Raw genomic sequence first — 27,985 nt, forward strand, 5'->3', positions numbered from 1 at the left:
TGAGCAACTGAGGAGAGGGAACCTGAAATGACCGTATCCTATAGCCTTACTGATGAATATCTTGCATATCACCTTAGAACCCTCATCTGGCAATGGATCGAGATAGAGACAGAGACCCAAATTGAGCACCGGACTGAGCTCTTAAGATCCAAATGAGGAGCAGAAGGAGGGAGAACATGAGCAAGAAAGTCAGGACCACAAGGGGTGCACCCACCCACTGTGACAGTGGAACTGATCTATTGGGAGCTCACCAAGGCCAGCGGGACTGGGACTGAATAAACATGGGATGAAACCGGATTTTCTGAACGTGGCGGACAATGAAGGCTGATGAGAAACTAAGGACAATGGCACTAGGTTTCGATCCTAATACATGAACTGGCTTTGTGGGAGCCTAGCCTGTTTGGATGCTCACCTTCCTGGTCCTGGATAGAAGTGGGAGGACCGTGAACTTCCCGCAGGGTGGGGAATCTGGACTGTTCTTCATTCTTATAGCAGGTACTCAAAAAAGGATGCAAAATATTGGGTATACTTAACTATATGGCATATCTTAAAGCATTGTCTCAAAGCTACTTCACTTATCAGGAATTACTCAGCCTATATTAAGCATCATTTAGTGGGTATAGGCTGCATGCCGGTTGGAAATTAAATTTATATAAAATTCCATAGTGGCTTACTACAAGTGATATTAAAATATTGTGATTAGTGGACATCGAAGTTCACATTTCATTTTTATAACAATGGTGTATTGAGGAACTCTTTGGATCTTACATGAATTATGTATATCTTGCTCCCTTATTTCTGAACTTCTTAACTTTTTCATATAAAATCTAGTTCATATTCATCTTGATTTATCTTCCATCTTTAATTAATTATCAATTGGATTATCAGATGGATATCTTTGTAAACATTTTATGGCTGATGAAATGACAGAACTTTTCCAATTGTGATAGGACTAAACTTATTAGTAATATAACATATGGAACTTTAATAAGTCTAATAAATCAAGTGTTCTTTATACCTTTTCTATCCACATCATTTTCAAAGTGAGATGGGGGAAGAAAAGGAAGTCAGAGAGATTGAACCCAGGCTGAGATACAGCAGTGCCATTGTAGAATAAATAACAGATTCTTAAAATTTGAAAAAATAAAGCTCAACTGCTAATAATTGTTTAACTGTAGAGGCTCTTAAATCACTTGTCTAATAATCATGATCACATTTCTACCATGAAGAGAAGCTCATGTGTATTCTCTGCCCAATGGGTACACTGGTACTAATTCTGACCCCAAACATTCCTTGCATATTGTCTATATCAAGGACATGTGTGCAGCACAGAAAACTATCAAATATAGAAAATGTTTCACATTTGAAGATGTAAATTAAAGAAGAGTATGTTATTTAGTAGGTCATTGACATCTTGAAAGCTAAAAGAAAAACCTTTATTTCCAAGGAAAGCTTAAGTCTAAATAAATACACCCATAATTTCAACTCTAGGACAAATAGCAGGACCCCCAAGCAACACAGTAAATAGAATACTAGGGTGTCACAAAACATTGAAGTCGAAAATTCCACAATTAAATAGCAGGTATCATCATAAAGGCAGATATTAGACAGGATTCTTAAAGATCAAAGGAAAGAATCAGCAAGAACTCTCTCAAAATCTGAGACATAAGGTTTGTTTGTTTTTAACCTTTCCTTTTAAGTATGAAAGTCTTACTTTCAAACTTAGGATTTCCAATTTTCTTCCTGCCTTTTTTGTTTAGGTATAATGGAAATTAATTATGTTTTTATTTAAAACACAATGGATCATAGAGCACTCCACTGATGTTTCATTGAAGAAATCTGTCTTTCACCAAAATATATCAACTTGGTACCAAAAAACAATCACTAAAATTATTTTAGATTATAGGATGCTGTTGTTTGTAAAGTACATACAAAACTATGGAGAATAAATATGTTACAGAATTGGCTACAAAGAGGACTACAGCAGAACCTGCAGTTACACTGTCCATGATATTAATAACACACCTCCACTGCATTACATCTATAGAATTTGGATAGGATTTATTTTATCCGTAGTTCTTGATGTGAGATAGATTTTGAAAATGTCATGGGTACTTTTCAACCTATATTGCTACAATGATATGCTTAGGAAAAATACAATGTGAGAAATTCAATGGCAAAATAGATCTTTGGTTTAATCTCTGTGGAATATATTCTTACTATCTATCTGGAAAAGAAACTAGGAGTAAGACCTTCTGAAAGAAGCTAGTCTTTATTATCATGACAGTTATGGAGAGGAGGACTGATAGATAAACAGCAAAACAGGCCTATCCTGGCTCCATAATAAAACTGTGTTAAATACTGGAGCAAAAACTGAATTTATAGTTCATTGACCTAATAAATTATCAGTGTGTCTTATGTAGGTTTGGAACCACCAGCATCCCAAATACTATAGAATATAACATATTTCAATGTCCTTCATAACTTAATACATGTTTAAGTAATCAACAATCAATTAAAATGTATTCATAGCATCTTTAGCGTCAAATATTCTGATTTCAAATTCAATCCTCAATTGCCCAGTTCACCAAATCTAGTTAATTGCTCTTAGTCAAAAGGCATTATCATTAATGACACTGATGCTATTCTCAATAAAATGAAGATATTTTTCATTGGTTCACTGAGTCATCAGAGTAAATTTTTTCAGAGAAATGGCAATATTGTACTATAGTCAGGGTGCCAATGGAAATTTAATATGCCATTTTCCATAGACTGTCTATTAAATCAAAAAAGAAAAGGTAAATGTCATGTGAATTTCTAACAGAAATATCATCGAACTCATCAGTTGATATGTTTACCAAAATTATTCTTCATAATTAGCAACCACCTAACCTTCAGTTTTTAAAATTAACTTTGGAATGTTTTGCATTTCACTTATTTATTTTCTGAATGCATGACTTATAGCTTCTATTATTAAAATATTCATGATTTTTTTACTTTGTAAAGATTGATAGGAATGAGTATAACTGTTTATGAAAACAAAGCCTTTTTTGCTAACTACAGAAATCTTTTCTATCAGTTTAAAAGGATGATGATGTTGTCCAATTGTATGTATTCAAATCTATGCTCAAACACTTCATCTACAAGGTGATGGAATTGTTTCTTAATGATTCAATTTCTTTAAAAATAAATGCATATGATAATTGTTTTTTTTACCTTTTACCTGTCTCCCAGTATCCATACCATTGCCACCTCCCCCCCAAGGAAACAGTTAGGACCCAGCAACATCTGGCACATCCATACTTTCTAGTTGTATCCCTCTCCTCACTTTTGCTACTGGACAGCTCCCCCAAGATGGTGTTTTTTCAAGAGAAGACCTCCTGATGCTGTGTGCTTTTGGTCTCTTTGGCAAGAAAACATTGGGACCCCACTTTCTTTTGTGTTTTCTGCCTTGTCTGTCTGTCGGTCTGGTTAAGAAGGAACACTTTTTCTGTTGTTGGTTCACATGGTGCCTCCACATAAGGGCTAACCCCCCAGGAGGTAGAACCAAGTTTTGCTCCCAAATGTTCTCCCTCATCAGGAGACACTGTGTGGGCATATGGCCATGGCCTGAAAAACCACAGAAGCCACCCATTAAGCATAAAACATAAACGTCTGACACAATTTCCACCCATCTCCCTCAACAAAATGTGTAGCATCTCCTTCATCTCCAGCCCTTCTATGCCCAATCTCTCTATGACATCTGATGAGGAGAAGACAGACAGTTCAAGCTCTGTAAAACATGCTCAGAGCACAGCCACAGTTAAACCCGCATGTGCTGCTTCCCCATCAGCTCCACTCCTGCCACAGTAGGCCATGCCTCTGCCACAATACCCTTGAAGTGAAGGGCCTCAATGTCCACATGTCCCTGAAGGCAGAAATTCCCTTACCCTGTGGTATGTCCCATCTCCAACCACCACAGCACCCTGTCTCAGGCCTCAAAGGCCTGTAGAAGCCTTTCTAGTCAACCTAGGAGAAAATGCCATTAACCAGTCCTGGATTCCCAACCCCATAGCTGAACTCTCTTACATCTAGAGGGCTAATGAGTCAGGTCTAGGTTTGCCAATCTTTGAAAAGGTCCTCAGTTAAATCCTACAAGGGCAGAGGTTAAGGCCCTTGACTCTACCTTTTTTGAAAAGGTTTGTCATAATATAAAAACACTATTTGATCCCTTCCAATGCTCATGTAGGCCTTAATTGGCAGGGTAGTATTGTTAATCCTTATTCTTTTTAATGTCTCCTGCAGCTTAACGGACAGCAGTGGGTAGCAACTGAGGTGACTATTAAAGTGTTAATGGTTCTTAGACATTCTTTTTATAGTCCTCCACAGTAGGTTAGGCATGCGTGGTTATCTGAAATTCAAAAGGCTACTTCCTAGTCTTCTCCCCGAAGCTCTGGAAACTCTCCAGGAATGAATGCTCTTCAAGGCCTAGTAGAGCAGGTAAGAGCTTGTGTGGCAGGTCAACCTAAGACAGTGCAGTTGCTGAGCACTCCTGAGGTAGGGAAAAAAAGACCTGAAAAAAGAACTCTGGCACCCACTGAACACCCATATAATAAATAAACAGGGGTAGATACCAGAAGATAAGGCCTACAAGGTTGGGGTGGGGGAGGAGATGAACCAACCTGGAATCTGCCTGTAGGGCCTAGTAACAGGATTTGTTGCTGTCAGAGGCCCTGATTGTGCCTAGTCAATGAGGGGCAAATAAGCAATGTCAATGGATCAGGACACAGTTTGCATCCTCGGAGGAGGTTATAAAAGGATCTCCCCACTGCTGAGTAAACTAATCTGCTGTTCGCTTTTTTTTTGGGGGGGGGGGCTTGGTCTATGTATCATTTTTAAATTAATTTTCATTGAGCTCCACATTTTTCTCTGCCTCCCTCCCTGTCTCTCCACTCCCCTTCAACCCTCTCCCAAGGTCCCCATGCTCACAATTTACTCAGGAGATCTTGTCTTTTTCTACTTACCATGTGATTAGATCCATCTATGTCTCTCTTAGGGTCCTTATTGTTTTCTAGGTTCTCTGGGATTATGATTTATGGGCTGGTTTTCTTTGCTTTATGTTTAAAAAACACTTATGAGTGAGTATATGAGACAATTGTCTTTCTGGGTCTGGATTACCTCACTCAAAATGATGTTTTCTAGCTTCATCTATTTGCCTACAAAATTCAAGATGCCATTATTTTTTCTGCTATGTAGTACTCCATTGTGTAAATTCACCACATTTTCCTTATTCATTCTTCAGTTGAGGGACATTTAGGTTGTTTACAGGTTCTGGCTATGACACACAATGCTGCTATAAACATAGTTGAGCACATATCTCATGTCTTCTCTGGCCCAAGTTGCTGGCTCAGTTCTGCATCCACAAATGTCACTGGTCTGGATCTGCTCCTGCTCCCATGGAGTATACTGCCTCAGCTCTGTTCTGGCCTAGGTAGCTGGCCTACTTCTGCTTCTGCAAATAACCCTGGTCTGGATCTACTCCTGCTCTCATGTAGTTCACTGTCCAAGACCTGTTCTGGCCCAGGTCACTGACTCAGTCCTGCTCTTTTGCTAATCACTGTCTCAGACCTACTCTGGCCTAGGTCACTGGCTCAGTCTTGCCCCTATGGAGTTCACTGCCTCAGGCCTGCTCTGATCCAGGTCTCTGGCTCAGTCCTCTGTTTGCCTTTTTTCTGACTCCCAGTGTCAATGTCATTGACCCTGTGCCTTCTCACTTTCTCCGCTGAGGGAACCATTAGGACCCAGCAATAGATAATGAATTAGTTCATAAAAAAAGATATGGAATGATACTTGGCATATAAGTATTATACAATAATGGAAATAATTTATCCTATTTACATTATCTACTTTTAGAATGTAATTTATTTTTTTCTTTGATCAACTTTCTTTTATTGATTTTTACACTGTATCCTGATCAATATACATTTTCTTACTCAACTCTAAGTGCTCTTTTTTTTATTTATTTCATAGATGAAAAAATAATCACAGAAAAACAAAATTAATGGATATAACCTTGTAGTAATATAAAATTAGAATTCAACACTACTGTTTATCTTATAGTAAGTAACACCTGAAATTTTAAAATTTACCTTTTAAAGGTCAGAAAATTAAAGTAAATTTCTTGTCTTCAGTTTGGATTATAGAGTTTTGGCTTTCAGAAGTGTATCTCTACTTATTTTCTTTTCTGGACTGTATTTTGAACAATCTCTTTATGAGATTTATACTTCTCAAAAACTTTTCATTTGGATATGTTTTTAAATATCTCTTTTCTTTACTAAAAATGCATATTTATGAGTCCACAGTCACTGTGATACCCAAACCACAAAAGACTCAGCAAAGGAAATGAATTCGAGACCAACATCCCTCATAAACCTAGTTGAAAAAGTATCCAATAAAATACTTGCAAACCAAACCCAGGAACACATCAAAAAGATCATTCAACGTGGTCAAGTAGACTTCATCCCAGAGATTCAGGGATGGCTCAACATGTGACAATCAGTCAATGTAATCTACCATAAAAACAAATGAAAGAAAAGTACTGCATTCTTTATTAAATGTTGAAAAAGGCCTGGACAAAAGTTCAACACTCTTTCCTGGAAAAGCTTTGCAGAGATCAGGGACATAAGGACATAACAAAATAAAGGCAGTATATAGCAAACCAAGTAAACATGAAATTAAATGGAAAGAAATTTAAAGCAATTCCACTTAAATGAGTAACCAGACAAGGCCATTCTCTAGCTCCACATCTGTTCAATATAATTATTACTTGAAATTCTAGCTAGAGAAGTTGGACAACTGCAGGGAATCAAGGGGACACAAATTAGGAAGAATTCATAAGTGACCCTGATTTCCACCAAGAAACTCCTATAGCTGATAAATACCTTTAGTGAAGTAGCTGAATACAAGGTTAACTAAAAAAAAAAATAAATAAAATAGAAGCCCTCCTTTATACAAATGGCATATGGACTAAGAAAAAATTAGCGAAATAAATCCCTTCACAATAGGCACAAACTATGTAAATATCTTGGGGTAACTCTTATCAAGCAAGTGAAAGATTTGTACAACAAGAACTCCAAGTATTTGAAGAAAGAAATTGGAAGGAGATGGGATTAACATAGTAAAAGTTGTCAAATTAGCCAAAGCAATCTACAGGATCAGTGTAATCCCACCAAATTTCCAACACAATTCTTTACAGACCATGAAAAAACAATACTCAACTTCATATGCAAAAAACAAAAATCATCCAGCATAGCTAAGTTAATCCTGTGTTTTTTAAAAGAACTTCCTGAGGCATCATATTCCCAGATTTTAAGCTCTGCTACAAAGCATTTGTAATAATAACCACATGGTAATGACATAAAACAGACAGGTTAATCAATGTAATTGAATCAAAGGCCCACAAGTAAATCTGCTGTGGGAACACATTCTGCTCCTCTAGCCACAGTCTTTAAGAGATCATGTCCAGCTTGCACAGGTGGGAGTGCATGGTGGATTCCCACCACCATACACAGAGATGTTTCCAGACTGTGCATGGCTGTTACTCAGATATAAAGGGTTTATGTGCTGTACACTCATTCTTAGGGTTGGAGGGCTGAGCACAGCTCCTACCTGACATCCCCAGAGCCTCCACCATTTTACAATTGGAGAGAGATGGAGACAGCATCCAGAACAGCTGTAACCAAGCTGCTTACCATTTTAAAAACTCAAGACAGTAAAGAATTACAGATAATGCAATAAGGACAGATTCAGACACAAAAGAGCTCTAAATGGGTCAAAGTGTTGGATAAATGCACGTAGGTTAAAGAGAGAAAAGAAGTAAATTGTTTTTTTAAAAAAGATGTCTTAAAGAGACAGAGTACAGACAGTCATAGGTTAAAAGGAGTAAAAGAAAAATAAGCCATGTAAAGAATGACTATACACAAATAGTCTGGTGTGTTTTCTTTAAATGTTTTGACTGTGAATGAGCTAAGTACAGAGAGACATTTCATTGTATGGGCTGGTAAACTAAGCCAGCATCTATATTATAAAGTTATCATGACTTTCAAATTTGGGTGTAAGGATACATTGTTTTAGAAAAGAGGTTCTTCTTTTGTTTTCACAGAAGATAAGAACCTGTGGATTGCTTCCAGACCAATACGGTTTGATGGACCAAGACTCCCTGAAAGGTCACCATGAATACCCCAAAAATACCCAAAAAGAAAATACTTTGCCCAAAAAACAGCAGGAATAAGTTTGGACAGAACTGTAACCATATTCCCAAATATTGCTTATAAATCTTTCTCTACATTTAAAGAGGGATATGATATAGATATGAATAATTTGCATTGGTATGGATCTTGATTAACTGATACAAATTTAAGGTCAATTTCAATATATGTATGTTTCTGCTCTTGATTAATGTATTGTGATTATACAATTCATTAAAAAACGTAATGTATGATTAATAGTCAAGCTTATAGTCATGTTAATTAGATTTTCTAGATGTATAGAGATATAATTCAGTTAGATATGTATTCTTCATATCTTTCAGAGACCTTCAGAATTTGGCATTTAAAATGTTTTAATAACTTAGGACTTTTCTTGACAATGAGACTCGTCTGCTCCTGGCAGCACCAATTACTTTGAGAGGAACATCAGCATCTAAGAGGCTCCAAATGGAGTTTGTTAGATGAACTGGACATGCAGAACCCACAGAGATAGTTGAAAAGATTCTTCGGAGTTCCTGTGTCATTGAAAACTCTGCTAGACATTCTGCAGGATACATGAAAATATGACAGACAAACTGACAGTATAGGTGGAAATGTCTTTGAAATTTTCTGCTTGGTGGAAAAGTCTTCTGGATACTATGGGCCTGTAGGCTGAAGATTGGATGCCCCAACAATACAGAAGAACTTTGGGTGACTTCAAGGAAGCAAGATGTCTCTGTCAATTCTAGAGTTTTGGAAGTTGCTTACAATGCACTTCCTGTTGGTTTAAGTAATATCAAGAGTTTTGGAAGTTGCTTACTATGCACTTCCTGTTGATTTAAGTAATATTATATCCTTTTGGAGTTTTTGATGGAGTTGAAAAATAGATCTACTTTTTTTTGTTATGACAAAAGATAAAGTAGATATTAATATTGTAACTGTAATTCTTGCTTGATAACTGTTTTGTTGTATGTATTTTTGCTATATTAAATTTAAAGCCTTCCTTTTTATTAAAACAGAAAAGAGGGGATGATATGGGAGGTTCTTCTGTCTATGTGTTGCTTTGATTGGTTAATGAATAAAGGAATTGCTTTGAGTTTATAGCTGAGCTATAGGGGAACAGAAACTAAGCAGGGAAAACTAAATGGAATGGTGGGAGGAAGATGGTGGAGTCAGGAGACACCATGGATCCGCTGCCGGAGATAGATGTGCTGGAACTTTGTTGGTAGGCCATGACCTCGTGGTTATATGCAAATTAATAGAAATGGGTTAAATTAAGATGTAAGAGTTAGCCAATAAGAAGTTAGAGCTAATGGGCCAAGCAGTGATTTAATTAATATAGTTTCTGTGTGATTATTTCGGTTCTGGGTGGCTACATAAATCTACACACCTATGGACATTTGATTTTTGACAGAGAAACCAAAATTATATGATGGAAAAAATAAATCATCTTCAATGAAGGGAGCTGGTCTAACTGGATGCCATCATGTAGAAGAATGCAAATAGATCCATATCTATCATAGTGCAGAGGACTCAAGTCTAAGTGTATCAATGACTTCAACATAAAACCAGATAAACTGAACCGGATAGAAAAAAAAAGTTGGGAATAGTCTTGACTGAAGTGACCTATGAGATCACAACTTGGACACAAAACAGTAGCGTAGACACTAAAATCAGTAATTAATAAATGAGACCTCATGAAATAAAAAGCTTCTGTGAGGCAAAAGACACTGTCAACAAGACAAAATGACAGCCTACAGAGTGGGAAACAATCTTCACCAATCACACATCTGGCAGAGAACTGATATTGAAAATATATAAAGAACTCAAGAAACCAAAGAGCAAACTACAAATAATAAAATTAAAAAAATGATGTGGAGATCTAAGCAGGGAATTTTTAACAGAAGAATCTCAAGTGCCTAAAATACTTAAGGAAATGTTCAATTCCTTAGGCATTAGGGAAATGCAAATCAAAATGACTCTGAGAATCCATCTTACACCTTTCAGAATGGCAAAGGTCAAAAACACAGTGACAATGGGAAGAATGTGGAGGAAGGGGAACACTTCCATTTTTTGGTGGGAATGCATTCTTGTATAGCCATTTGGGGAATCAGTGTATCAGCAGTTTCACAGAAAACTTGGAATCAAGCTGATTTAAGACTCAGCTATACCACTCTTGGGCATATACTCAAAGGGCAATCCACCATACCACAAGGACACTTGCTCATCCATGTTGATAGCACTTATTTTCATAATAGCCAGAACTCTGAAATAATCTTGATTTCCCTCAATCAAAGAGTAGATAAAGAAAATATGGTATACATTTACACAAAGTAGTATTACTCAACTGTTAAAAATAATAACATCATCATGTAATTGCTAACAAATAGATGGAACTAGAAAAGATCATCCTGAGAGAGGTAATCCAGACTCAAAAAGACACACATGACATGTACTAATTTATTTACAGTTTATAATTTATTAACTCTAAAGTAATGGATGACCATGCCACAGTCCACAGACCCAGAGAAGCCAAGTAACAAGGAAGACTCAAAGGTGAAGGCATAAACTTCATAGTGAAAGGGAAATAGACAGTGCTATTAGACAGGAGTGGAGGTTCCAGATGGGGGTGAGGATGGAAACAGAAGGGATCAGGTGGAGGAAGATTGAAGGAAATGGGGACTGGGAAATACAACTGGAGTCTGGGGGAATCTCTGGAAGGAGGTAGAAACCTAATGCAATAGAAACTCCCAGCAAACTGTAAGGGTAACCTTAGCTTAGACTCCTAGCAATGTGGAATATGGAACCTGAACTACTCAACTCCTGTAACCAAGAAAGAATTTCAAAGGAAGTATTGGGGCACCAATTCATACCTAAAACTTTCCATCTATAATTTGTCCTACTTGCAAGATGTGTTGGGGAAAAAAGTGGAACACAATTTGTGGGAATGTCCAACCAATGACTGGCCTAGGCTGAGACCCATACCATAATGGGGAACTCATCCCTGGCACTGCCTGAAGGGCCAGGACACAGAGGTGGGATAGCCTAGAGACCTAGGGTGGAACCAAACACAACTGGCAAAGAAAAAAATGTCAGTGAAATGATTTCTGTACTCATAAACTTAAGTCTGGCATAATAATCATCAGAGAGGCTTCGTCCAGCAACTGATGGAAACAGATGGGAGCTACACAGCCAGATATTAAGCAGGTAATCCTCTGAAGAATGGTAACAAAATATTGTAGAAGGTATTGGGCTCACGGACACCATAAGAAAACCCACAGAATTAACTAACTTGGGCTCAGGATCTCAGAGATTTAGCTGACAACTAGGGAACTTGCATGAGACTGACTTAGTCCCTCTGCATATATGTTACAGTTGTGTCATTTGGTTTTCTTGTGGGACTCCTAACAGTGGAAGTAGGGGCTGTCTCTGACTTGGTTCTCAGCTTTTGGGATCCTTTTCTTTTACTAAATTGCTTTGTACAGCCTTAAAACAAGAAGAGGTGCCTAATCTTACTTCAATTTGATATACCATGGCTGGCTGATATTCATGGGAGGCTTGTGCTTGTCTGAAGAGAAACAGAAAAGAAGGAGTGTATTGTGGTGGGACTGGGAAATGATGGAGGTGGGTCATTTGTCTATTGTTACTTTCATTGGTTAATAAAGAAACTTCCTTGGCTTTTGATAGGACAGAAAATTAGATAGGCTGAGTAGACAGAACAGAATGCTGGAAGGAAGAAGGCAGTGAGGCATACACTATAGCTCTCCTCTCCAAAATGGATGCAGGTTAAGATTCTTCCTGGTAAGACACCACCTCGTGGTGCTACACAGATTATTAGAAATGGGTTAATTAAGGTGTGAGAATTAGACAATAAGAGGCTAGAGCTAATCGGGCAAGCAGTGTTTAAAAGAATACAGTTTCGGTGTAATTATTTTGGGTAAAGCTAGCCGTGTGGGAGCTGGGCGGTGGGAAACGGCCCACAGCTCCTTCTACAGAGAGGAATGGAAAGAGGGGAATCTTTGAAAGGGGTATACAAATATAAATTAATTAAAATAAATTAAACTTTAAAATTAAATCATATAAAAATAAATTAATAAATATAAAATAAATAAATATAACATAAAAATTTGTACTTTTACCACCTTCAAGACTCCAGAATTTCACTACAAAGATCAAACTCATAAGATACATACAAGGTAACTTATTGCAGCTTCCATCATCTAGGCTTTTATATGTAGATTTTATTTTAATTTGTAGTTGCTGATACTAATAATTTATAGTTATAAATGAAGATACAAAACTGTGTGACAGCAAGTAAACATTTCTGTGTCTGCTGTAAAAACACTGGATAATTTATTAGGGTCATGAGTGGTTAGTTGTTCTCCTATGTAATGGTACTCATTCAACTGTCTTCTAGAGTATTTATTATAATGAGATAAATGGGCATAAAAAATATATGTTATGCATTTATGTATAAAAACATTGTCTTTCAATATTTGTCTAGACCAATTCTCTTTATCTTGTTGTTTCAACTCAATGGAAGATAATACCTGCAAATACTGTTTTCATTACTAAGGAAGTCAGTTTTTGTTTGTTTGTTTGTTTGTTTTGTTTTGTTATGTTTTCTGAAGCTCAGATAAGGAAGTATGTCATGTTATTATTTAGGAAGCCAACTTTAAGGAAGTGATAGACACATACGTAATGTCTGTCGGGTGAAAATATGCTCAGCTTATTAAAGGCAAGTAAGTGACCATGTAGATGACAAGAAATAAGGAAACCTACTAAACAAATAAAAAGGGATAGATATTAGATTTTTCTACAACATGTACAGAAAAAAACTATTATTTGGAACCTGTTCAAACATCTTTTCAACTTATTTCTAAGATTTTCATGAGAAGTATGTTTCATGCTTGTCTAGTTTTCACGTGTTTCATAATAGTTACAATGATTAACAAGAACAATTCACTATGACTATAGATTCTTGGTTTGAAAGAGAAATAAAAACAAAGTTGGAAGGTGTTTGGAGATTATAGGTAAGCAAGTAAGTCTGTCCTCTATTGATTATTATTATTATTATTTTGCTTTACAAGTACTCATGATCTATGCTTTGTTTGGGTAATTAGTTTTTATTCTTTTTTAAAATTAATTATTTAATTATTAAAAAATATTTTTTCTAATTTACATACCAATCCCAGTTCCTACTTCCTCCCCTCCTCTCACACTCTCCACCTTCCCCTGCCCACTCCCATCCATTTCTCAGAGAGAGAGTAAAGCACTTTGCTTTGGGCTTTGGGAAGGTCCAAATCCATCCCTACTATATCTAGGCTGATCAAGGTATCCACCCAAAGAGAACAGGCTCCAAAAAGTCAGTAAAAGCAGTAGGTATAAATTCTGGTGCCACCACCAGTGGCCTCACAGTCTACCCCAACCATACAGCTGCCACCCACATTCAGAGGGTCTAATTTGAACCTCTGCTGGTTCCTTGCCTGTCCAGCTGAAGTTTGTAAGTTCCCATTAGATCAGACAAACTGTTTTAGTGGGTGTCCCCCACATGGTCTTGACCACTTTGCTTATAGTCTCACTCCTCCTACATGACATCTTGAAATTGGCATGAAAATGGATGAAACTACAAACAACCATCCTGAGTGGGGTAACCCAGACCCAGAAAGATGAACATGGTATGTACCCACACATAGTTGAATACTAGCAGTAAAGCAAAGGATAAAGAGCCTTTAGTCCATGACCCCAGAGAAGCTATGTAACAAGAAGACCCCTGAGAAAAACGTATATAGATGCTCTGGGAAGGGGAAAGAGGCAAGCTTTCATGAAAAACTTGGGAGCTTGGGGGTGGGAGGAGAAGGGTGCATGGTTAGAAACTTCTAATACGGGATGTACTATTTATTTTCCTAAGCTCGTTATTGTACTTGGAGGTGTTTCTTTAATAAAATATAATATCGGAATGTTATATTGATTTATTTCCATGGGTTTTAGAAAGTTAATTTCTCGGTACAGATGGCACTTAATAAATACTATGTGGCCACTAACCTATTCTAACACTAGCTCTTAACCTGCAGTTTGATATATTAGTAATTCCTCAAATGAAAATTGGGTTATCTTAACTACTTCCTACATTATTGCAGCTACTGAATAATTGCTAACTAAATGCAGAAAAGCATATAGATATATTTAATGGGAGGATATCAAGTGCTATTGAATAATAATGATTTGTTTCCTGAAAAATTAAAAGTATAAAAGATCCAGTTAATGTTCTCCCTCCTTCTGCTCCTCATTTGGATCTTAAAAGCTCAGTCTGGTACTCCAATTTGGTCTGTCTCTATCTTGATCCATCGCCAGATGAAGGTTCTAAGATGATATGCAAGATATTCATCAGTATGGCTATAGGATAGGGTCGTTTCAGGTTCCTTCTCCTCAGTTGCTCAAGGTACTACCTGGGGACATCTCCCTGGACACATGCAAGCCCCTCTAGAGTCAAGTCTCTTGCCAACCCTAAGATGGAGGACCTTGGACTTCCCGCAGGGCAGGGAATCTGGACTGCTCTTCATTCTAGAGAGGGAGGGGGAATGGAGTGGGGGGAGGGGGAGAGGGGTAGGAGAGTAGGGGGAGGAGGCGATGTGTGTGAGGAGGGGGAGGGAAATGGGAAACGGGGAGGAGGCAGAAATTTTTTTTGCAACGACTAAAAAAATAAAATAAAATAAACAAAAAAAGAATTAATGAGAAAAAGATAAGAAATTACGTAGCTTTTTAAAAATTGAGAAGACAGTAACTGGATACCCTTAGTCTAGCTTACAGACTGTGTTTGTCAGAAAACCCTGTCATAATGAAATACATTACACATGAAAAAAAGATCCAGTTAATAAGCTGTTAAATTTACAATGAAAATTGTCATAAACATAAAGGCAGAAACTAAAATATTATTACACAATTCATGGAAATGATGAAATCTCAAGTTATTTACCTCCTGGAATTTTGGAAGACTTCAGTAATGTATCTAGAAAGTATATACACACATATTAACCTTTATTTGGGTATATACTAAATTTTGATCCTACTTATATTGGATGGACTAATAAAGTCATCACCAAGGGAAAAATTCTTTCAAAAGTGGTTCATACATATTATTAGGAACAGAATACAAATCCTATATTGGTATTAGACATTATTAATTGACTTACATTGTAATATGCATATCTGTATAAATCTATGTAATACGTAATTAAACCTTATACATTTTAGGAGTCCACTTTCAGCTAAACCATTTTTTCTAAGGTAACTTAACAGCATGAATAAAAACATGTATCAATTCAGGGATTTTAGAGGGTTTCTGTTATTTTATTACATTACCCCAAGCTTTGTAAATTTTGTGAGGTTGAGTATTTAAACAAGAACTAGAATCTCACTCATTTCAAATGTATCAACCATTTCTAATATTGTTACACTCATGAAATTATTGTTGGGTGACTAATACGAATTTCTAGAAATACTAATTTGTACATAAAATTTTAAATTTTATTGTAATGTCTTGGAAAATAAGCTACATAATATCAGTATCAACTTATTATTTGATAATCACTATTTTAGCTCTGGTTTTTCCTACATATTTGGGAGCTAAAAATTATTTTTTTGCTTTGTACTTTCATTACTAATTAGATAGAATGTATTTTTATATATTGTCCTGGCTAGTTTTATGCCAATGTTCCACAAGCTAGAATCATCTGAGAGGAGGAAACCTCAGCTGAGAAAATGACTCCATAAGATCCAGTTGTAAGCCATTTTCTTAATTAGCAATCAAACAAGGAGTGCCCAGCTCATTGGGGGTGGTGACATCCCTGGGAAGGAGGGTTTGTGTTCCATAAGGACGCAGGTGTAATAAGCCATGTGTTAGAAGGCAGTAAACCACACCCTTCTATGGCCTCTGCATCATCTGATACCTCCAGGTTCCTGCCCTGCTGGAATCCCTGCCCTGACATCCTTCAGTGATGAATTGTGGTGTAGAAGTGTAAGTTAAATAAACCCTTTCCTCCTCAAGGTGTTGCCTTACAGTAATAGTAACCCTTAAGACATATATTCTCTGACACTTCTTTTTTTCATTTCTTCCTTTTCTGACTAATATTCTTTGCTTTTCTACTGAGATATTCTAATTGTACTGATTGATTTTTATGTGAAGGATGTCATTTGTACTTTCTAAACACGACTCATAATTCTTCTAATTGATTCTTTAACTTTCACTTCCATTACATATTCTAGCCAATACATGATACAGTGAGAATTATCTTAATGAATACCTTATCTCCCTCAATAGATAATTACTAACTATAACCATAGAATATAAAGACATAGACATAAAAGGACTTCTGAGAACACAATTCGCTATTTTACATGCATTCCTGGACTCTATGATAAAGTGGGGAATGAACAATTACCGAAATAGAGGTAATATTATAGTACTCCAGGCATACTTTTTCTGAACTATGTGAAGTACCAAATAGTTAATATGACTTTAATCACCAGGGTCACATGGGATGTACATGATAAAATAGTATTAAAAGAATCCATGAGTATACCCTATTTATAATTTCATTAATTGTCCAAATTTTCTTTTGAAATGGGTTTTTGAAGTATCATGAAGTAAATTTTAAAGTTTCAGAAAGAGAACCACATATTTTCAGAAAGTGTTATTTGTCGGTGGGCTTAGTAATCTGCCTCACAGTATAGAAATTTCTAACCAGTGTACTACTTTTACCACTGTAAATATTGATCCTTAAAACCTGATATGGATATAAGAAGTGGAGGGGCATGGATTCTGTATTTGAATTAGCAGACAGGTGAAGTGGAAATAAGAAGTCATTTAACAATTACCAATAATCAATCTCAATGTTAAAAGATATTTCTGCCCCTGATGACATATTTCATAACTACATATTTCATAACTACAATTGAATAAAAACCATGAAATGGAAAGAATACAAGAATTGCATATGAAGGGCTAAATGAAGAAATGAAACAGGGGAAATGATATAATTATATTATAATCTCCAGAAAAATAAAAATACACTATCAATTCTATAAAAAAATTAGTTTAAAAATATGTCTTTATTACAATCATGGCAGACAATAATGGAGTCACACTCTGCCTGAATCTTCACATTAGGTGCATGTTTGTTCATGCCCCAGAAGGTAGTATATTACACACTATTATCTAAGTGCTTCCCAATAGGAATAACTTTCAATAGTCTTTTCTCAGTGATCAGATTTCAGTGTAATTTCAAAGGCTTTTAAACTTCTATGAGTGGGAAATGACTCAGCGGATAAAAGTGCTTGCTGTGCATGTATGACAACCTGAGTTTAGCTCCTTTTAATCCACAAAAACTAATCACAATAATGAGCATCTGTACTTAGTTAGGGACAGGAGAATCCCCAGAGCTCTTGGGTAAGCTATCATGGTGTATGCAGAAGGAAAACAATAAAAAAAAAACCCTATCTCAAACAGGAAAGAAAGTTATGGCCAATGCCCAAAATAGTCCACTGACCTCAACCCCAATGCCATGTTATATACAGGACCCCATTCACATATACAAATAAATTTACTCACGTTTGTACATGTATGCATATGCATACACATCGATGCATTGCATATATACACACAAAAAGCATGTGTGTTTGTTTGTATGCATGTCTTTTGTATGTCTTCGTGTGTGCATGTGTGTGTTTTGTAATTGTGTCTGTGCTTGTGTGTGTGTGCATGTGTGTGTTTTGTAATTGTGTCTTGTGTGTATCATAAAGCTAATTTGGAAAGTAAGCCAAGTTATATCTGTTCTGTTCATTGTCTAGGAATTGCATTAGTGTATGTGTATTCTCGTTCAAAGCCTGTAATATTACATAGGCCCATATTAGTTTCCAGACATTTAAAAAAATTTGTATTGTGGAGGCACCATATCTTAAATGTAGTACTTAATATCACATAAATTACCTTCGTCTATTTTATAATAATTTCTATCCCTATTTACATTAAGAGGGATGTTATAGTCACACAAGCTCAGAGCTTAGGGATTTATCTGATAAAAAATGGTATAAATTATTTGATGGATAGAAAAAAGAGGCTGTCTGCTACGTTTAAGATCTAATAACACAATAATATGGAAGTTTATAGATTTTTAAGTACTCAAAGCCAGTTTAACATTTTTGATACTCCTATTTCGTAATTTTCATAGTAGTCAAAAAATCCTTTTGAATAAATAAAAACACATTTTCATTTAGAACCATGACATGGCTCAATGTTTCTCTGAAGCAATAAATCATGATGTACAATTCAATATCAATTTGCATTAAGGGTTTTATGACCCTCAACAACATTGGTACTATTTTCACTTCATTCCTTACTTATCTCATTCACATTGTCTCAAAAAGTTTATAGTTATTTTCAATTTAATTTAAAAATATTTATTTCCTTTTTATCCATAAATTATGAATCATAAAAGCATGTCATATTTACAAATTACTTAATAAAAAGCAATGGAACATAAGAAAATTGTCTCATAATCGGGGTCAAAATGTGCTGATTAAAAAGCAGATGGAGATAACTGTACTCAATTCCTACTTTGAAAAGAAAAGTTGGACCTTGTGCTACATGACTCTAGTGGCAACACACACAAGGCTGAGACAAAAAGATGATTTTTTTAGCTAGATTTGGCTGCATAACAAGATTATAATTCTAGCATTTATTGGGGAAGGTGGTATAGCAAGATAGTGGAACAAGGTAAGACAGACTATAAATAATACCTCAAAAATCTGAACAAGAGCACAAACAATGAAGAGGCATTACAAAATGCCTCTTCAAAAGAAGAGGCATTACAATTAAAGCAAAAATAGTAAAATAATAAATAAATGAGACATTAGAGAAAATCACATATGAAATAAGTATTTTTAAAGGGGCACATGAAGTAAATGTTTATCTAAACTACTGAGAAGAAAGAAAAGTCAAAATTATTAATAAAGGAGGTAGGGTAGAGAGTTGGGTCGGCCTTTAAAGGGTAGGCTCACAAGCAGAAAGAACAACCGTTGCTACATAAATAGTAATGACCTTAAAATTATTTGCCAACCCATGGGGTAACCTAGAATATATGAGCAGATTCCTAAAAGCGTCGCAACTTCTAAGACTAAACTACAAAAATATACAAAGTCAGAAAAAATGTAATAAAATCAAGATGCTAATCAACAACAAGCTAAGCTGGTATGGCACCAAGTTGCTAACTATCTGTTTATACCCATACACAAATGCTACTCTCAGTCCTGATCAGAAAAGCTTCTGTTTGCAACAAAATGCAGAGAAGCAGGAATGCAGGGTTTCTCAGGATACTGAGAATAAGGGAAATTGCTCAAGCACAACAGGACATTGTCTTTTATTGCCCACTCACTGGGAAACTCCCCATGCACTGTTGAATACTAGCAAGCCCCAGGTTATACAAACATGCTTAGTTAAACACAGTAGGTCACAAAACAAAACACAAAACCCTAAATGTGGGAGAAAGATTTCTGGGGTAGGAGTAGGAAGCAAGTAAAGCAGCTTTGTGGGACAATCTTCAAAGTATACTGCATATGAAAGTGCCCAAAGAACAAATTTAATGCATGCAAAGAAAAAAAAAAGTGAAAGACCCCACAGACCCCCTCCTCAAAACCCGCAGCTAGCATGCTCCCGGGGGAATGTCCTGTTTGTTTTAAACAAATCTCCGGATCAGCAGTCAGCCTGCTCCCGTAAGAACATCCCAGGTGCCTGAGAGAGCAGGAGATAGAGATAGGAAGACTGCAAGGCAAGATGTCAATAAGATAGGATGTCAACAAAGCAGGTTAGCTATAAGATAGGAACAGGATGACTGTTGCCAGGCATCCATGCTGAGAGAGGAAACCTTTCATGCCCCCCCGCCGCATTCCGATAACCACGCTTTTGCTTCTGAAAACTTGCTTCTTGCTGACACCCATGCTGAGAGGGGAAACCATTCATGCCCCCGCCTCATTCCGGTCGATCGATAACCACGCTTTTGCTTCTGTAAACTTGCTTTTTGCTCTTCCCTATAAAAAGCCCGCCCTCCAGTTGGCAGGTGCGCAAGTCCTCCGAAAGACTTGCTGCCCGCAGGTACCTGTGTTTACTCAATAAACCTCTTGCTAATTGCATCCTGTGGCCTGGTCTCGGAGTGTCCTGGTTCTGGGGTCTTCATCAGAGAGGAAAGGTCCTCTCTGAGGGTCTTTCAAAAGGACTCAACAAAAAGCCTACAGCCAGATGATCTCAGGAAATTTTTACCATACATCTAAAAATAATTAATGCTAATTTATCTTGAATTCTTCCAAAATATTTAGAATGGAAGAATGTTTCCCAGCTTATTTTATAAAACACTGATAGCAAATATTTTTAAAGACACTACAAGCAAAGTACAGACCATTATGTCTGAGTAATATGTAATTTAAAATTCTCAACTACTCAGATTACTGGATGGTGAACTTAGAGTAGTAAGACATGATGCCCAGCTTCTTTCTAGTTTTAAAACTGCTTGAATGTTTTCAGTATATCTACCAATATATGCAGCTGGTTTTAAACCCGGCCATTCAGTCTCTGAATTATTTCCTTAGTCAGATCAAAAAGAAAAAATGCTAACTTGAATCAGACCAATGATTATTTTAATGGAAGGTGTGCCCTCTATTAATGACTGTGTACTACCTGTTCATTATTTTTATTAAATCTTCACTTAGTTTGAGGTGGCAGTGCCCTTCATTAATGACTGTGTACTATCTATTCATTATTTTTATTCAATCTTCACTTAGTTTGAGGTAATTTCAGTTAAAATGAGCCAATGATAAAAAAAAAAAACAAAACAGGGTGAAATACCTTCTCTTCTCTGTACAAAATGTATCTAAGACCCAGAAGCCTAAGACTTTGTTATAAGAAAGCATTATTATACTCTGCTTTGTGGGGCATCAAGATTTCTCCTCAACAACTTTAGAACTATAGAACTAAAAAGAGCACCCTTTACATTAGAGTCCTTAATATGCCACCATTAATGCATAAAACTGCCCAACTATATACAATTTATGACGATTCAAAAATTTACAAATTTTAAAACTCAGTAGTTATGAAAGTGTTTATCAATATATAAGAAAGATCATCAGTCCAGAACAATCTTACCTAACCCCTGATTTTTGAAGTAATGATATGGTTGCCATTTTTAGAAACTACAATGTTCTCACATCAAAGAATATCCTTCATACAGTTCATCTAACAAAATCTGAATAATAGCTCCATAAATTATATTGAAATCAATAATAAACATGAGAAAACTGAGGCCAATAACACACAGGAAACTGTCACAAGGCTACATGACTAGAAAGTGATGCGGACTGAATATTAACCCTTTTTATTCGAATGTCATTATTTGTTCTCCCTTGCTCAACTAATAGACTTCCTTCTCGAGAACAGATGCTCCGCTAACCAAATATGAATTTAATGTGGGCTTTCAGAAATGCATGATTCTCTGCTTCTGGAATATCAGATGCATGCCTCTGCAAACTCAGATGCATTCAGAATAATAATGAAATTCTATTCTTGAATTCCATAAAATCCTAGGGGAGTTTAACACAAACTATTAGCTTCTGATATATTTCCCATCTTTTCTATCTCTCCATTTCCTAAAATAATGTGGGCTGACTCAGAAAATACCTTTTTCCATCTGTCCAGATGACTAAAAACATGGACAACATTTTGAGTCAGTCATTGTAGTAACTGTTTCCCCCTTTTATTTAGGCAAGGAGATATGGCATATTTTGCCCAGGAAGATATATGTGAATATATGCTGAAAGTGATTTCTGAATTCACAAATATTTTAATCATATCATATCTAATAAAGTTAAACAGCCCATTAAATTAAAAAGACAGAGAACAAACTGTGAAAATTATATGTCCACCATATCACAGAAAAGCTATATAATTGAATATAAAAATAATTCTTAAAACTTAATAAGAAAAATGATAAAACTGGGGAAACAAAAATGTCTCAGGGAAAACAGCTACTCATTTTTTCTTGAGTGTAGCTATGCTCAGTTCCTTTTAAAGAAGAAAAATACAAGTATTTACCAGTATACATTTACACATATAAGCACTCATATCAAAATACACATTCAATATATCTGTATCCTGCTATAGCAAATGTGAGTGAAACTACTTCCTTCAATGTAACATTCAAATCCTAAAACTTGCCATTATTGCGAGATGAGTCATGATCACAGAGAGAATCCCAGTGCAGCTGTCGATAATATATGAAATATAGAAAGAACAAGAGACAAGGAGAAGGGGAGGCAATTAAAATGTCCGAATAGCATAAATTAAAGTGCTACAGTTTATCCTCCAGTGCCCAGAGAGCTTGATTCCATGTTTTACCAGATAAACAATATCACAGGAGGTCAAATCCCATATATAAAATGGCATTGTGTTTACATATAACCTATACATATCTTCCCATACAGGACAAATATTTGCTGTTGTAAATGTTTTATAAATAGTTGTGATATCATCTGAGTAATGGAAAGATTATATGATCTTTTCAGTTACATCTGATCAGTACAGATATGTATTTTACTATGTGCTTCTGATGCAAAATTGACTTACTCCTTTAATGAAGAACCTGCATACAGGGAGACTTGAGTGTGAACACAGAATCTAGGTTTAATAAAGAACATTTTATAGACAAAGAGTGATAATTGCTGAGATTTGCCAGAAAAATCATAAAAAGTCTTAAGATAGGAGTTAGAAGACAACAAAGAAAACATGGCAGAAATGATGAAAGGAGCAACAAGAGTTGAAGGAGGAGGCATATAAGAAAGAATCAGTTTAATGGTGCTTAGTTGGACACAAGGGTGTATGTGTGCACATGCATGTATGTGACTTAGCTTCTTAGTGACTTAGCAGATGAAATCTTAGAGCTAGACAAGTTCAGAGGTACAGATGAAGCCCTAAGAAAAACGACCCGTGTCTGTGATGAACCAAATGATTAGGAGATGTATATCATTCTATGATGCGTGCTCCCTTTGTAGCTTTTTGGTTTATGAATATATAACTCTTATTTTAAACTATCTAGCAGATGTATCTCAGCCTACCCCTGTACTTTATGAATATCTGCCATCTAAAAAACTTAAGAGAAAACTATTATGATTAACTTCAAGCATACCTGTTATGAACAGATCAGTAAGTATGGGTTTGATATCCTCCCCTTTGTTATTCTACTAGTGGCTGCAATTAATACTTTTGCATTACAGACCCTTTCTATTAAGTAAATGTTTTTCTATAATATTTCTATGTGCTTTATGCCTTGTATCACCACTGAAATGCTCAGTTACTTCTTATATTGCAAATGCATAAATATTTATGTATTCTATCTGTAATAAGTATACTCTCCAAATGTTGACAGCTACTATTCATCAGACAAAGATAAGAAGCAAAGATGAGGATTTCTTTCTTTTTAGATACCTTTAAGCATCAACTTCTGTTAAAACACTAAAGCACAGATGCAATGTTGATAAGTAAATATTAAACCTTTTTCTGTCAGATTCATGAGTTTGAGAATATGAAACATCACAGCTGATACAGACATTATGACATATGGCTTGCATCTCACCTATGTAAGTTACCAGGTGTTTGAACAAATAATATATCCTATTTAAATTTCCTTTAACTTTTGATTCTGATAAAATCAATTCATACACTTATTGTGTTAGTTAGAGGAGATATATATTTGAAAGTCTTTGTAAAACTGTGAGCTGAGTGAAGGAGTCGCCATGATTCTCCCACTCCAGACAGACGCAGGTAAGCCCTGGTAAGCCACCTCGTGGGCTACACAGATTATTAAAGATAGGTTAGGTTAATATGTAAGAGCTAGCCAATAAGAGGCTAAAACTAATGGGCCAAGCAATATTTAAAAAAATACAGTTTCCATATAATTATTTCGGGGCATAAGCTAGCCATGTGGGCGGCCGGATGCCGGGGACGCAGCCCCGCCACTCCTAACACAACAACTGTGAAAGTGAATTAAATAAGATAAATGCTTCCTTTGCTGTTCTGAGTCTTTTTTCATCATGCATAATTATAAAAACCTAAACAAAGTACAAATAACTTTTAGAAGACTGACCTCCGATGCTTTGTGATGTATTGAAGAGCAAGTACAATAGTTAGGGATCCAAGGGTTTATTAATTGAATATACCTTAAGCTGTATATTATTTACAAATATAAATATGATCTTTGTAGCTCTCCAAAATAGGGGCATATTTGAATATTTTTCTGCAATAATCTCACTCAAAAGTAGCCTCACAGTGCCTCTGAAAGGCCATTGGTCATGTGAAGTAGATCAAGCAGAAAATGACATGATGCAGAAATCAAAAAAAAAAAGCTTTTCTTTAGTCAGAGTAGCAGAAAGAAAGTTGAATAATTTAATGGAGTTGGGCATAATTTAATGGAGAAATGAGCTAAAGAAAGGATTGACTAGTTTTGTCTTATTATTGACTACAGGATCAATATAGAGAAAGAGTATGTCTCATAAAACCACAATCACTGCTGAGTCATAGCCTCACTACAATAACAAAAAGGACAAAGAAAAGACTGGGAGCAATGAAGTGCAGTTTACTTGAGGACATGTCAAGGTATATAAGCACACAAAAAATTGTTGAAAATGTCCTGTAGCTAAAGATTGAGACTAGTAAGGGCATCGATACAGTGGTCATTAAAATTTAGAATGAAGATATGATTAAACCACATTGATAAAATAATGGATAGACAGATCAAAATAGGAAACCTTCCATTAGATTTCTATGGTAATGGAGTTTTAAGAGAAACAGGTGTTGAAAAAGCATACAGAAAAGACACAAAAACTCCCTGAGTGTATTATAAAAAGTCTCACTGATGGCAGAAGCTATCGAGATAAATAAGATTTGTTATGCTCCTTAAAATATCAGTAAAGCAAAGTTTACAGAAGGCAGTATGTGAAAGAACATCTATTAAACAAGGAAAGCATCATGGGGCTTTGGGGGAGAGAAGTCAGGTATCCGGTGAGTCTGCATGGAGAATTTTAGATAGAATAAGTCTCCAGGAGAGAAAACTCAATGATAAAAAGATGATTATGGATTTTTAAAATACAAGATTAAGAACCAAGAATGTTTGATGAGCATGGTCACAAGAATAAGGATTCAAAGTACAGCTTTAAAATAATCATTCATTTATGATAGCTAAGTAATACAATAAAAAGGCTAGAGCACTCGTATTTTCTGTTTGGTATTTTGTATTTGGAGCTTGGCCACAATGCTTCAATTCAGTAAGTTAAGCAAAACTTACAGTTTGAGACAAATATAGATAATTGAGGTTTCTGAGATATTGAGACCAGTAAAGATAATTGATGATATGGTTTCTGAATGGGAAAGTTACCTGGTCAGAACTCTCTTATAAATAAAAAGAAAATTGGTGCTTTCTCATATATCTCCAAATATTTGTATAAAACCTGCTGCAATTTAATCCAACTGACTTTGAGTTCACTGTAACCATGACAGATACCACCTGTAGGGCTAGAGTGTGTAGGTTCAGTCCTCCAGAGACTTCAGTGAATATTTTGGTAGTGTGAAAATATACGGATCTCAAAATAACTGTGGGAAGTCAACTTCTGATGCACTTCCTTTAGAAATAGTCATGGTACAGGGAATGGGATGAGGGAAGGGAGTGGGGACTAGGGTTGGTATGGAAAATGAGAAAGATAGGTTTTTAAAGAAATACAGAAAGAGTCACAATACATCATTGTTTGTCTCTTCAACTTATCTTTCAAAAAATCATGTGCTGATTCTTTTTTGAAAGACAAACATTAGGTTTAATTCAGCTGGTTGTATTACTGAAAGTGAAGGCACTGAGTACTTTATGACAGATTAGGTATTCAGTAATATTTAGACAAAAGTAAAGTGAACAAAATGAGATTGCAAATTGTATGGTCATTTGCAATTATTTCATTAAGGAATCCTATCTGAGCAAGGCTTTAATGAAGTGGTAATGAGGTAAAGATCTGCTGCCAGCAAAGGCATTATAGAAAACCTAGAAAATCGAGCTCAGTAAAGTGATAATGAGGGAGAAGCGTCTTCTAGCTTGGTCTTGGCTTATGTTTCTTTGTTTCAGAAAATGAGATATTTCCCTGAAATCTTGGTGGTTTCCATGGGAGTGAGTTAAATTAAAGCAATGTGAAGGGGTTGGATGTGTGAGAGAAGATAGGCTAAATTTAAACTGAAAGTGGCAATAAAAATAGCACTTCTCATGCCAAAGAGATCCACGTAAGCCCTCAGTAACAGGTGGGCTGGAATTATTATTTACTGATAAGGAAGAAACTGTGGAAGATTCTTGTTTGAAATTCTAGAATTAGTCTTTGAAATACCTGCAATGAAAACTAGATTAAAGAAGAGTGTGAAACCTTACTTATTTACTCATCTTTCCTCAACACGGCAAGAAACTAGCCTAGGGCAGAGTGTTTATCTCTACCCCTAAAGAGATGTTTTATTTGAGGGGACTCTTTCAGGGTATAGAATATTTAGTCTCGTCTATCAATTAATTGAATCATGGATCAATAGTTAAAAGCATATCACTATCTCGAAAAAAAATCATTCAGCTTCCTAAAATGTTTACTTTTAAATATACCAATAGGATCAGGTTCATAATGTTAACCTATCATTCCTAGTGTAAGTTTGGTAAAAGTCACTTCATTAAGACCTTTTCAAACTGAATGAAATAAAGATTTCTTCACAAAGGCAATCCTTGAAAATTTAGAAATACTAGTGTACTTCATTTTCATAATCTCACATATAATATAGGTCACACTTTCTTATATTTTTAGCTTTCCTATGATATTGAAAAGGTGGAAAATTACACCAAATCTGAGTTTTGTGCATGGCAATTTTTCATGCAAATATTAAAAAAATTGTTTTAAAATTACATAAGATCATTTCAAGAAGCTTGAGGTTATATTTTTCTTAAGTAGAATATATTTTTATGGATTGAATATATAATGAAAATATCTACTTGGGGGAAATCTTATTTACACATAAGATATATAGTCATCTAAAAAACTCCCTAAGCAATACAATTAAGTCAATTATCAATTTTTATTTATATGTTCAGAATTTTTAGAGTTATATACATAAGTTTTAAATGAGATTCAAATTCTTTATGGACACTAGGAGACTGTGTAAAAGAAAGTCTTGTAACTACAATTATATCAGGCATATAAAGTTATATTATGAGAACTGCCTCTAGGTGCAAAATTATTTATCATCTTTGGTAGATCTCACCAAAACAGCATTTTGTGAGAGAATCTAATAGCATTAAAAATAAAACATATCTCTGGGAGGAAAAAAAGTACTGAAGGCATCACACAAGCAAAAGATAGGTTAGATCATCTTGAAAGAATTTGCCTGGTTTATAAAAGAGAGAGTAAATGTTGACAGACCTGTGAAGGAAAAGGACTCCGTGTGGAATCAGAGGTGGCAACATAAGCAGCCTGTGTGTAGGCATAGCTCTTGAATCGAGGCTTAGGAGATGAAGAAGTTTGCTCATAGCCCTGTGCTAGACTGACTGTGATCTGTAAAGGGTTGGGGAAGAAAAGGAGAAAGAAGAAGGGAAAATTTGGTAAGTAATTGGGAAGTACTGCTTTCCAACACTCTAGAAAACAGAATAGTAAACAGA

General features: G+C 35.7%; 1 protein-coding gene across 8 annotated transcripts in view; it reads right to left on the reverse strand.

Annotated features, from left to right (window-relative positions):
• Positions 1-27,985, reverse strand: part of Dmd (dystrophin) — a 2,313,977-nt gene that overhangs the window by 1,508,600 nt on the left and 777,392 nt on the right. For all 8 annotated transcript variants that reach the window (XM_075957213.1, XM_075957212.1, XM_075957218.1 and 5 more), the window contains exon 9: positions 27,750-27,881. In XM_075957213.1, the coding sequence (XP_075813328.1) occupies positions 27,750-27,881 (132 nt within the window). The remainder of the gene's footprint in view (positions 1-27,749; positions 27,882-27,985) is intronic.

Source organism: Microtus pennsylvanicus, chromosome X, assembly GCF_037038515.1.
Source record: "Microtus pennsylvanicus isolate mMicPen1 chromosome X, mMicPen1.hap1, whole genome shotgun sequence".
In the NCBI taxonomy this organism is placed as follows: Eukaryota; Metazoa; Chordata; class Mammalia; order Rodentia; family Cricetidae; genus Microtus; species Microtus pennsylvanicus.